Below are 11,871 nucleotides of genomic sequence, written 5' to 3'. Positions count from 1 at the left end.
ATTCTCCAGACGAGAATGCTGGAGTGGGTGGCCATTTCCTCCTCCAGGGGATCTTCTCAACCCATAGACGGAACACACGTATCCTGCCTTGGCAGGTGGATTCTTGGCCCACTGAGCTAACAGAGAAGCCCCTGTCATTGTCTCTTATTATGCACCATTTGAAATTCTTTTTGGAGGCAGAACTTAAAATAGGAGGATCAGACATGCAGGTCTGGCTCAGGAGACCCCTGTGATGGGGAACCTGGCGTCTCCAGGTAAAGTCTCCTCCTTAGGGCTCAGAGTAGTTGAGAAGCAGAGAGTCAACTCCGCTCCTGGAATCTTGCCAGGCAGCATGGCCCTGGGGCCACGACAGACGTGACTGTCTTCCCATTTCACACTGAGTCCCCACCAGTGCCCCGTGCTACAAGTCACACAGCTCAGAGACGTGGCTTGGAAGCCGGTCTCACGTGCTGTGGGCCAGCTCTCGCTGCCTCGGGCAGGTAGGCAGTGAGGCCCGAAAGCCAAGTGCGGTCTGGACAACATATAAAACAAAGCTGTTAAGCAAAGACCCGGCCTCTGGAACTGGTGGAACTCTGACTCTGGCCCTCTGCGGATGAGTGAGGCCTCCTCTGTGTCTCGGTGGTCCCGCCTTTAAAATGGGGCTCAGAGCACTGGTGTCCTAGGGTGCGGGTGGGCGCTGAGTCACGTGCGCTGAGCACTAAGACAGTGTGTGGCCTGTGACAAGCATGCAGTGTGGGCTCTGACGGCTGCTGGGAACGTGGGGCCTGGCCTCGGGCTCGCTCGGGCCTGGGGCTCCCCTGGGTTCCGGGGTGACCTGGGGTGCATTGCTGGTAAACGACAGCCCAAGGCACCACCTGACCAGGCTCCCATGCGGCCAGAGCACACGGTGAGCTGTGCGGGGTCCCCAGAAGCCGGGTCTGGGCAGATCCTGCCCACCTGGTTACATGGTGTAGCTCACACGTGGTGCACGTTTTGTTACTCGGGTCTCGTATCCAAAGCAGGCTCCATGCGTCCACCACATCACAGTCCCGAGAAAGGAGGATTCGAGGAAAGGACTCACGTCCACGTGGTGCCAGGGACCCTCAGAGGCAAAGGCTCGTCCCGCCCAGGCTCAGACAGGGTCAGGCCTAAGAGCAAAGCCCAGGAGAGCAGCAGATGCAGCCCACGTCCAGGGCCTCGCAGAACTTTCAACGTCGACAACATCGCATCCCATCATACAATCTTGAACAGGCTCCCCGGGGCGTGACGGGAGCAGGGGCGGGGGGCAGGATGCAGCCCACACAAACAGAGGGACGCGGTCTGAGTGGAAAGGGGTCATTGCTTTAATTCAGGTCAGGACCCACCCCGGGGGGCCCACCCACCCCATCCCGAGGCAGAACCACTGGCCCTGTGTCAACATGATCGTTACAAAAATAAATATGAAAAAAGCAGCCGCTCTTTAGTGATCATGGAATTAATCTTGACAGCAATTAAATGTGTTTAGCATCTGGCATGTCTCCTAAATTGCACCAAAAGAATCTGGAAGCACTTGGTTTGGCCTCAGAGGCAACCCGGAAGGGAGGGCACAGGGGGCCTGGCCCAGGCCCGGCTAAGCGCGGTGCCCGCCTGGCCCGCAGGTCACATCTCGGAGTCGGCATACATGCCGTTGATGAGATAGTCCACCTGCGTGTAGTCCTTCTTCCTGTAGCTCTCGTAGGCCTGCAGGGCGAACAGGATCAGGACGGTGATGAAGAGGGTGACCCCCAGCAAGAGTACCGCCAGGAGGAAACTTCTGTTCACTGAGGACAGGGCCAGGGGCTCGCTGGAGACCACCAGGTACCGGCCCTGGGTGCTCGGCTGGCACGAGTCTGTGGGTGGCACCTTGGAGTCCCCGGGGGTCGGCCCTGGGGAAGTAGTACCAGGCGTGGCCGCAGGCTCCGTCTGCTCCGGCGTCTGAGTCGTGCCTGGCCCTGCGGCCCCCGGCGTGGATGTGGCAGGGCTGGGCCGTGTCGTGGGGGTCGTGGCCTCCACCGTGGGGGCCGGGCTGGTGTGAGGTGTGGAGGCTGCCGCTGTGCTGACGGTCGGCTCAGGGGCCTTGGTTGTAATGCCCATGGTCGTGGACATGGAAGCCACAGTTGGGGAGGCGGGCTCCGGGGTTGTGTTTAAGAGGGTGGGTGTGGGCCTCTGTGCCGTGTCATCCACAGTCCGGGGCGTCGGCGTTGGCGCCTGGATGGTGCGGCCCTGCGTGGACTCACTGAGTGCTTGGGGACTCGAGGGCGTCAGGCTGGCGGTGGGCCCGGGAAGACCGTGTGAGCCTGCGGGGCCGCTGACATTTGTGGGGGTCCCGGCAGCGGGCTGGGCACTTGTGGCCGGTGTGCGTGTGGTGGGCGGCATGGCCGTCGTTGGCCTAGATGACGTGCCGTTGCCGGGCGCTCGCGTGCCAGGTACGGACGGGGTCCTCCAGGCAGATGCCGGGGCGGGCGGCACGGGCGGCCTGGAGGCGGCTCCGGCCCGGGTCCCTCCAGCCGTCGCAGAAGTGCCCACGTCTGTCCTGTGTGTTGCCCCTGCTGTGACTGCAAGAGAGGTGTGGTCGCCTCCCCAAGTCCCTCTGGTCAGCGTGACAGGAGACGGCGTCGCCGGGGTCATTCTCTCAGCCGTCGTGTTCAAGACTTCGGTCGCTGTTTCCACGGATGAGTTTTTCTCCAAATGGTCCCACGTTTGGTTGAGGACTGCATACCGTTAAAAGTCGGAAAAGGAGAAAGACAAATGATCATCTTCTCGTTAGAGAAGTGGATTACTCGGGTGGATTATTCAGAGCCGGGCTGAGTTTCTGGGCCGTGGGTCTGGCCGGGGAGGACGATGGTGACATGGGGCCAGGTTTCCCTCTTATCTCACTGCGCACCTCTGGCCTGCAGCCCGGGTGCTCGGCGCTGTGGTTAAAAAACTCCTTTCCTCTCTGAACCCCAAATGCACGGGAAGACTTCGGAGCTTCACCTTTTGATCCAAGTTCCAAAATATCGAAGTCTCACATCACAGGTGTGATTCACCATTAAAAAAAAACTATCCAACACACACCCAGGTTTTCAAAGCAGCTAAATCCCTGCCCAGATATTCACACCGTGCCACAGCTCTCGGCTTTATGGAAGGACTTACAGAGTTCTGGGGACGCACGGTGCCTGGCGCAGACGAGAAGCGCAACTAAACGTGATGTCTGGGTCGACCGACTCCCCAGTAAACACTGGGTTTACGGAACAATTGAAATTTTGCAGGACCCAGTGAGTAACCCTTGCAGGGCTCAGAGGCCGAGTCCCACGTCAGCTGGACGAGCCTTCCCAGCCCAGCCCCCGGAGCCCCGGCAGGCCCGTCCAGCAGACGCACGGCTTTCTCACTTACGTGAATGCTTGGATGTGTGCAGGCTTTCGGATAAGGACCAGGAGGAAACCCAAACGAGCACGAGGGCTGTCCACATCTTGCAGGTGGGCCGGGAGCGAGGCTGGGTGGTCCCCAAGGCTCCCAGCTGGCCACGCCTCAGGCTGCTAAGGGCTCCCTGTTGCTTGGCCGAGGTACCTATGGTCAAGACAGCAGGCGTCTGGTCAGGAATGCAGGGGCAAGGGCTCCCGTCACGGGTGAGGGAGGGCTCTGGCGGGCCGCAGGGTGCAAACCCAGCCAGATGTTCCCTGGGGCCTGGCACACGGGAAGGGCATGCCAGTTCTCAGCCACGTGTCCGGGGATCAGCCCGGTGCTTGCTTTCATGGGCTTACAGCACTTCTTGACCCACTTTCACAAGTCCCACCATCCCACCCCAGAGTTCAGAATATGAAAGAGCAGCAGAGAGAAGGTATAAAGACTTCCAGTTACCGAGATCACCCAAGTCCTCCTCCTGAACATCTGCGGCCTGCAGGACCTGTGATGGCTGACCGCATGGGGACATGTCACGAGCAGCCAGCCTTCACCCATCCGTCATCCGGCCACCCATCCATCCAACCAGCGCACCCCAAGCCGAGTGCCCGCTAACGTGCCAGGCAGCGGACTCAGGACAGAAAGACGAGAGCCACACGACTCTCTCCTCCAGAGGGAGGCACAGAAGAGTGGTCACCGCAAGCTGCTGCCAGTGCAGAGCGGAGCGTGACTCAGGGTCGGGAAGCGGCGAGGGGATGGCACCTGGGCCGGCCAAGAAGGGGTAGGAGGAGGCTGGCCCTCCGTGCGGAGGCCCCAGAGGCGGGTGGGAGGGGACTGGGTGCCTCGGGCCCCAGAGGGGGCATAGAATTCAGCTGGGGGGGGCTGGAGCAGGGTGCCAGCTGGGCCATATTCTGAAAGACGGATGGGATCCACCTGTCGGAAAAGGGGTGGGGGGGATGAGTAGGGGGTAGTGGCCGGTAATGACAGCAGGGACCAGGGGACAGCGCGGTGAGACCGGGGGCTAAACTAGAGAGGGGCGGGCACGGTTTGGGTTTGGGGGTGCGGGGATGGGAGCCCCTGCGGGTCCGACTGAGGCGGGTGTGACAAGTACACACGGGGGTTCCAGGCGACGGGCATCTGGGAGCGGGGAGGGTAATGCAGGCGGGAGGGGATGAGGCCCAAGAGGCCGAGAGACTTGGCCCAGGGGTTCCACGGTGAGGGACAGAGGGCAGGCTGAGCGGGCCCGCTCGCAGAAGCCCCGGTCTCCGAGGCTGATGGTGCAGCTGCAGAGACTCAGAGTCCCCACCGGCTGAGCGTCAGCAGAACGAGAACTGGCACAGCCAGGACAGGCTTCCTGGGTGCACGGGGAACTCCCCATGCTCACACCGGTCTCTCCCATGTGCCAGCACTCTCCCGTCCCTCGCTGCAGGGCAACCAAGGGGCCTGGTAGCCTTGAGGGGCCCGTCACTTCATGCCCTGCTGGTCCTGGGTGGGCCCTGAGCCTGTCCTCGGCCCCACCCAACCGCCGGAGTCCCACATGGTCGCCTACGAGGCCTGGGCCCTCCCTGGACAGGGGCCCAGCCGTGTGCACCTTGGGTTAGTCCCGCAACCCGGCACTCCACGGCCCAGGGCAGGCGGAGCACAGGCTGCTGGAGTCTGGGGGCAAGTGAGGGGACTGGGGCCCCTGAGGGCGCCCCCCACAAGCAGTCCTGCCCGCAGGTACCCTAGGCCATCAGCGCAAAGCTCTGGAGTTCCATAGAAATCTTGGAAGGGAGCCTTCAAGTTGCCCTGAAGGAAACATACTGACCGACTCCTCGCCCAGCATGACGCCAAGTGCTGCTCTCCACGGACCAGAGGCCGGGCTGGCTCCCTGGCCTCCCAGCAGCCCCAAGAGTCACCTTCAAGCGTCCCCATCCTGGCCCTGTGCCATCTGCCACTCCACAGCTGCCAGAGAGATTTCTGTAACCCACAAAGCCCACCCTGCCTCAGCTGCTTAAACCCCTACTCTCCCAGGATAATTCCAAAGCTTACTGACCAGGGATTTTGGCAGGAACTAACGCCTGTGGCTGGCGATTTGTCAGGGAAGTGAATACTGAAATGTACCCCTGAATATTCATTGGAAGGACTGATGCTGAAACTGAAGCCCCAACACTTTGGCCACTTGATGCAAAGAGCCAACTCATTGGAAAAGACCCTGAGGCTGAGAAAGATGGAGGGGAGGAGGAGAAGGGGACGACAGAGGATGAGATGGTTGGATGGCATCATCGACTCAATTGATATGAGTTTTAAGCAAACTCCAGGAGATGGTGAAGGACAGGGAAGCCTGGCGTGCTGCAGTCCACAGGGTCACAAAGAGGTGGAGACGGCTGAGCGACTGAACAGCAACGTTTAGGTAACAGAAGACGCGTTAATACTTCTCTGGTCAGTAAGCTGTCAGCATGGCGAGGCAGCCTTCCATGTCTGACCCTCGGCCCCTCCTGGATGAACCCACTTCCACCAGATGCGTGAAAGACATGCAGTTTCCCGCCCGCCTCTGTGCAGCTTAAAGGGGCCCCTCGGGGTGGCTTTCTGCCTCCTGTGAGCAGCGGGGACGTTGCAGGGTGGCCCCAGGACTGGAAAAGTCCCCTCAGAACACAAACTCTGCTGGAAGGCTGTGCTCCGCACCCCCACCCCCATCCCTGGCTTCTGACCAATTGTCACTAACTTCAGTTTAGCCTCATGGTGCGCTTTCCCGCCAAAACCGTCCCGTCAGGGTTCCTGGGGTCTCACAGGTGTCAAAAGGTCCCTGGGCCCTACCAACTAGAGTCGCATCTGCTCTCGAAAGGCATCCTTTGTTCCGACAGAAACACGTGGGGCGGGGGTGGGCGGAGAAGAAACAGACCAGTGTCCTGAGTGAGGACTGAACCAGGGAGGTTTCAGGCACAAAGAGTTCACACAGCACCACCACCCCCACCCGTCCGCGGCTGAAGCAGACGCAGCTGGACTCTCCATAAATAAATGTATTGAAACAGCTCTCTCTTCAGCTAGTCACACCCAGCGAATGCATTGACAACACCCCCACCACCGAGCCCCACATGCTCCCGTCTGAACCCTGGATCCCAGGGCTTCCAGAATGCACCCCGGGCCTTAGGCCCTTCCGCTGCCCCCTCACTACAAATCTCGAGAGCAGGGTTAGCAAGCTTTTTCCTGTGAGAAGCTCAATTGCAAATATTTCAGGCTCTGTGGGCCATGCAGTCTATCTTGGCTACTCAAGTCTGCAAAAGCAGGCATGGACCCTAGGCAGGTGATGGGTGTGGCTGTGTCCCAATAAAACTTTATTTACAAAGACACGCAATGGGTGGGACATGGCCACCCCTGGCTCTGGGACTTCACTGAGCTTCAGCTGACATTCCAGCTAAGGCAGGAGGAACCGATTCAGGGGGCTGAACGGATTTCCTCCTTCTGTCCAGCTCCTCACCCTAGAACAGACGTGGACTGTCCCATTCTTGGTCCAGGGACGGCCTCCAAGCGGTCTCTTCCCGGGGCCCCTTCTGCTATGAGAGGCCCCCTCTGCCCCCCACATTGCTGAGATGCAGCACCCCAAGGGGCTCCCACAGTCTCGTGGTGTCACAATACGAGGCCTAGAGGGAACCTTCCAGCAACAGAAGATGGCCAGAGGACCACATGGCTCCCATGCCCACCTGGGGAGCCCTGTCCAGGGCCACCAAAGAAGGCAGAGGCTCTGACGGTGCAGCACCACCGGCCAGGCGTCCCGGTCACTGGATGGCTCAGCCCGCTGACGTTTGCACTTTCTTTTGCCCACTCTGACCCTGCAAAGCCCCCACAGGGCCGTTTCTGGGCTCCCTGTCCTGTCACCGAGCAGGTGGCCCTGCCCGCGGGCCTTGGACACTCACAAGAGGCAGCTGTTCAGGGCGCGCTCCCAAGCTGGGCCATCTTCCTTGGAGAGCTGAGGGCTTGGCACTGAGGGCTCGCAGGGTGAGGTCTGGCTTTGCGGGAGGCGAGGGCAGCTTTGCAGGGCACTCCCAGGCCATGGCACGCTCTACGGCGCAGGTGGGATCCAGGCAGATGCTCCACTCTGGTAAAAGATGCATCTAGGGTTTGAAAAAGAGCACGTGCTCCTGAGGAAAAGCAGGGGGTAGTATCCAGTGAGAAGGGAGGTGTTTTCCTAGGAGCCAACCAAAACTGCAGAGGAGTCCAGGATACAGTTGTAAAGATATGAACCGGCAGGCATGATTCCGTCATCGGTGAGTATCTGATACACACTCAGGAAGAGATGCAAGACACTCACCACTTTCAAGAGTGGCAGACACAGGAGGTGGTGATGCCTGAGGACCACCACTGGCTGGCTCACGATCACAGACACCCACGTGCACATGTGCCAACCAGAACCCTGTGAGGCTCCTGGGCACACAGATCTTTTTGTCCCCCCATTTCTTATAGGCAAGACTCCAGACTCCATGACCTTCTCTCAGTTCCAAATGGCCTGCTATTGCTGCTAACTCGCTTCAGTCATGTCTGACTCTGTGCGACCCCATAGACGGCAGCCCACCAGGCTCTGCCGTCCCTGGGATTCTCCAGGGAAGAACACTGGAGTAGGTTGCCATTTCCTTCTCCAATGCATGGAAGTGAGAAGTGAAAGTGAAGTTGCTCAGTCGTGTCAGATTCTTAGCGACCTCATGGACTGCAGCCTACCAGGCTCCTCCGTCCATGGGGTTTTCCAGGCAAGAGTACTGGAGTGGGGTGCCATCGCCTTCAGTTGCTCATCACAGGAGGAACAGCGATGAAACCCAAGGCAAGACTAGCAGACCTGACAGATGGCTCATCGAGATTAGGAGGCCCACCCTGCACACACCCTCATCTTGTCAGCAACCTCACCCTTTTGAAACTTTGCAGAAGTTACTGCCTGGTTCCTTATCACATCCCCTGACTGTAACCTCTTCCTACTCACCAGGGAAGGGGGCACAGTTCTTGAGGCCCTCGCCTACTGTGCTCCCCCTTTGCATGGCAAGGTAAGAAAGCCACTCTTTCCTTGAGTGGCTCTGTCCTCCATGACTCTGTCTCCATATCTCTGTTTGGTCTTGGTGCACAGAGTCAAGGTTTTGGCAACATACATACACACACGCACAGGCAGTCACACTCATGCACACAGCTACACATGCACTCATATCCATGTGACAAGGCAACCCATGCATGCACACTGCCCCGTGTGTACACGTGCAATCATACCTGTGCATGTGTGCAACCACACACACAATTACATACACGAGGTGTGTGTGCTCATGGAGCATATCTTGAGCTATCTCAGGGAACTCGATGGGTCTCTCAGGAAACCTCTGACGGCTCCCATCACTGCCTCTTCCCCCAACCAGTGCGGCTGGTGATCACTGCTACAGAGACAGGAATTGGCCGCTGTGTAGAGTCAAGAGCAGGCCCTTGTGCCATGACTTCATTCCTCTGGTATGGTACAGCCCCCACCTTCCAATCCCGTATTTTAAATGTCAAGATTGCCCTGTCGGGACCTGTGCTAATCGAAGTTGACTCACGATGGAAAGTGAAAGTGAAGTAGCTCAGTCATGTCCAACTCTTTGTGACCCCCATGGACTGTAGCCCACGAGGCACCTCCATCCATGGGATTTTCTAGGCAAGAATACTGGAGTGGGTTGCCATTTCCTTCTCTGGGGGGATCTTCCCAATCCGGGGATTGAACCCAGGTCTCCTGCATTGCGGGTAGACACTTTATCGTCTAAGCCACCAGGGAAGCATCGTGGAGAAACCATCACCAAAACTTAGTATCTGGTTTCCCCTGCAGAGGTTTTTGATATTGTTCAGTAGCTCAGTTGTGTCCGACTCTTTGTGACCCCATGGACTACATCACGCTAGGCTTCCTTGTCTTTCACCATCTCCCAGAGTTTGCTCAAATTCATGTCCATTGGGTCAGTGATGCTTCAGTGAGCCTTAAAGGACAGTCTGGCCAATTATTCTCGTTATCTGGTGTAGAAAGACTGGGCAGGTCAAGGTCTCAGAAAGAGACCCTTGGAGCAGGAAGGAAATGGTGTTAAGTAGGAGAGCAGGCCAGGAGGAAAGACAGGAGGTTAGGCTGGTGCTGAGAGTTCTCATTTTCAGGGCTCAGCTCCTCATGAGCTGTGCAGGGAAGGGACAGGAGCCAGACAACGCTCCATGAGAAAGGCACCCTCAGACGTGGCCCTGGGCGCCTCCTTCTCTGGTCCTTGACTTCATGCTGCCTCTCAACATCTCCCACTTCCGATTTTTGCGCTCTCAATCTTGGCTTGATTTTAAATTTTTTTGAAACTGTGATATACAGGGTGCTGCATGCACATTACCTAAAAATCAGACTCCAAATTGCTTAATTCCTTTTTCTGGTTTACACAGGTTCCTGGGCCCAACGCAAGTGTTACCTGCCACAGTCCATCACACTAGTAACTTATTTATCAGCAGCAGCGGCAATGTGACTCCAAGCTGGAGAAACGACACATACCAAGAAATAGGGATTGCAGAAACAAACACAGGGAAAACCACAGACATCTGTCCTGACACGTCACCTGGCTGAACTTTGGTATCAGAACGCAAGGAACACAGGCGTGTGGGTTTGTGTCTTTAGACATTGTCCTGGGTTCCAAAGGATGTGTCTGTGGCAGATGGGAACCTGGAGTGCTGGAGAGCATCTTAATTATATTGCTTCCTTCCAGGCTTCTGGAGTTTTGGGTATGATGCTAATTGCTGATCAAGAGCCTAATTTTTGCTGGCCACGTGGGCAAATTCCACATTCCTTTGTCCATCAGGCAAGTCTGGCCTATAAGCTGAACATCTGTATTGAAATTTTAGAGATGATTCCTCCAGGTAGGGGGGGAAAAAACAATATTATTAAAGGCAGGTTTCTAAGTAGGTATTTATGTCTTATGGCAAACCATGTGGATGCTGGCCCCTCATACTAGCTTAACAACTAATGGCAGAGACTAAGCGGCTACCCAGACTCACGTGGAGGAGGCAGGCAGGTTAAGTGGAAATGCATAAGCCCCTTCCAGGTAGAGAGGGCTTAGGGGAGGCCTGGATCACCTGAAAGGGCCAACTCTGTCGTTGAGGGCAACACTTCCTGGGGCCCAGCCTTGGGCCGGGTAGGACCTTTTAAGCTCCCCACCCATCCAGGTGTGTCCCAACTTTCCCTCCTTCACTCCCAAACTGGATCGACCGCGTCTCTTCTTCTCCGGTTCGGGGTCCTCTTAAGGCCCCTTTTTGCCTCCTGCCTCTTGGGCTTCCCCATCCCCGCTCCTTGCCCCAGCTGACTCCTCCTTACGATCCTTCCTCTCCTTCCTCACCTCCAATCGTCACCAGTGTGCACTCCGTATCCCCATTCATCGTGTCGCTGCCTCCCTCCTCCGCCCCTCGAGTCCCCCATGCACCCCACCTCCCCCTCTCCGCCCCCAAGCCGGTACAGGCAGCAGTGACAACAGCTCCCCGGGACAGCAGGGAGGCCCGCTTACCCGGGCGCAGCAGGCCTTGCGGCGGCCCGGCGGCCCTCGGGCGGGGGGAAAGCGCCCGCGGTCCGGCGTGGGGACGTGGCCGGCAGCAGAGCCGCGGGACCCGAAGCCAAGACCGCTCAGGGCAGCCGCCCCAGCTCGGCCCCACCCCTCCCCGCCCCGGAGGTGACGTCACGGGAGGGCGGGCCTGGGTGGGTGGGGCAGCCTTGGACGACCCCGGAGCCCCATCCCCGAAATGAGTGGCGCTGCCGGAGGCGAGCCGGAAGTGAGGGGCGTGGCCGCACCCAGGGCCACGCCCACCGCGGAGCGGCTCAGGTTACACCTCGAGGGCGGCCGGAAGTGGCTATTTTGGACGGGTCTCTGCCGGAAGTGGTGGCTCCTGGGGCTTTGCCACCTGGCTGCGAATACCGCCCTGTCCGGCCGAGGGTCTCGGAGAGGGTCATCTCACACCTACCTCGGCGACTTGGCTATGCCATGTGCCCGCTCCCATCCCACAGACTTTATCCAGGCCCAGGGGCCAGCGCTGGGACTAAGTAATAGAGATGGCCATCCGTGAGTCTTGAGCGCTTGCACGCGCCAAGCCCTGAGCTTGGTTCAATGATTTTACTCTGCAGTAACCCTGTGACACGCTTCGCACCCGTTTTACAGACGCTGAAACTGAGGCTCACAAAATGTTCTTTAATTGTGAGCCGTGAATAACAGTGGGGCAGAATGAAGTATAGAGTAAAGCTGACGGGACTTGACCTTCATTAGAAATAGGCTTTGAGGGGTGAGACAGAAGCTCAAGAGGTATTGGTGGTGGTGGTTTAGTCGCCAAGTCATGTCCGACTCTTGCGACCGCATGGCTAGGCTCCTGTCCATGGGATTCTCCAGGCAAGAATACTGGAATTAAGTTGCTGTGCCCTCCTCCAGGGGATCTTCTTTACCCAGGGATGGAACCTGGGTCTCCTGCATTGCAGGCAGATGGTTCACCGACTGAGCTATGAGGGAAGAGGTG

General features: G+C 58.2%; 1 protein-coding gene across 6 annotated transcripts; it reads right to left on the bottom strand.

Moving 5' to 3' along the window:
- Nucleotides 1-1,348: 1,348 nt before the first annotated feature.
- On the bottom strand, nt 1,349-11,035 carry C22H11orf24 (chromosome 22 C11orf24 homolog). 6 transcript variants are annotated; one of them, XM_070359383.1, is made up of 4 exons: nt 10,878-11,035; nt 7,272-7,496; nt 3,373-3,546; nt 1,349-2,708 (listed from the first exon to the last, which is right to left on the bottom strand). In XM_070359383.1, exons 3-4 carry the CDS (start codon nt 3,446-3,448, stop codon nt 1,618-1,620), a joined length of 1,167 nt encoding a protein of 388 aa, XP_070215484.1. In that variant the 5' UTR covers nt 3,449-3,546; nt 7,272-7,496; nt 10,878-11,035; the 3' UTR covers nt 1,349-1,617. The 6 variants fall into 6 exon arrangements, with proteins under 6 accessions (XP_070215484.1, XP_070215483.1, XP_070215485.1 ...); XM_070359382.1 differs by having other exon boundaries at nt 7,272-7,469; XM_070359384.1 differs by having other exon boundaries at nt 7,272-7,453; nt 10,878-11,034.
- Between the last annotated feature and the right edge of the window lie 836 nt (nt 11,036-11,871).

Source organism: Bos mutus, chromosome 22 (assembly GCF_027580195.1).
Source record: "Bos mutus isolate GX-2022 chromosome 22, NWIPB_WYAK_1.1, whole genome shotgun sequence".
Taxonomy (NCBI): domain Eukaryota; kingdom Metazoa; phylum Chordata; class Mammalia; order Artiodactyla; family Bovidae; genus Bos; species Bos mutus.
This window is presented reverse-complemented; position numbering and strand designations above follow the sequence as displayed.

What these genes read in the sequence shown, in the direction of transcription:
- C22H11orf24 (XM_070359383.1), bottom strand. Translation starts at nt 3,448, where the DNA reads ATGTGGACAGCCCTCGTGCTCGTTTGGGTTTCCTCCTGGTCCTTATCC. An exon ending in GCACACATCCAAGCATTCAC is followed by an intron (nt 2,709 to 3,372) that starts GTAAGTGAGAAA and finishes AACGGTATGCAG; the next exon opens with TCCTCAACCAAACGTGGGAC.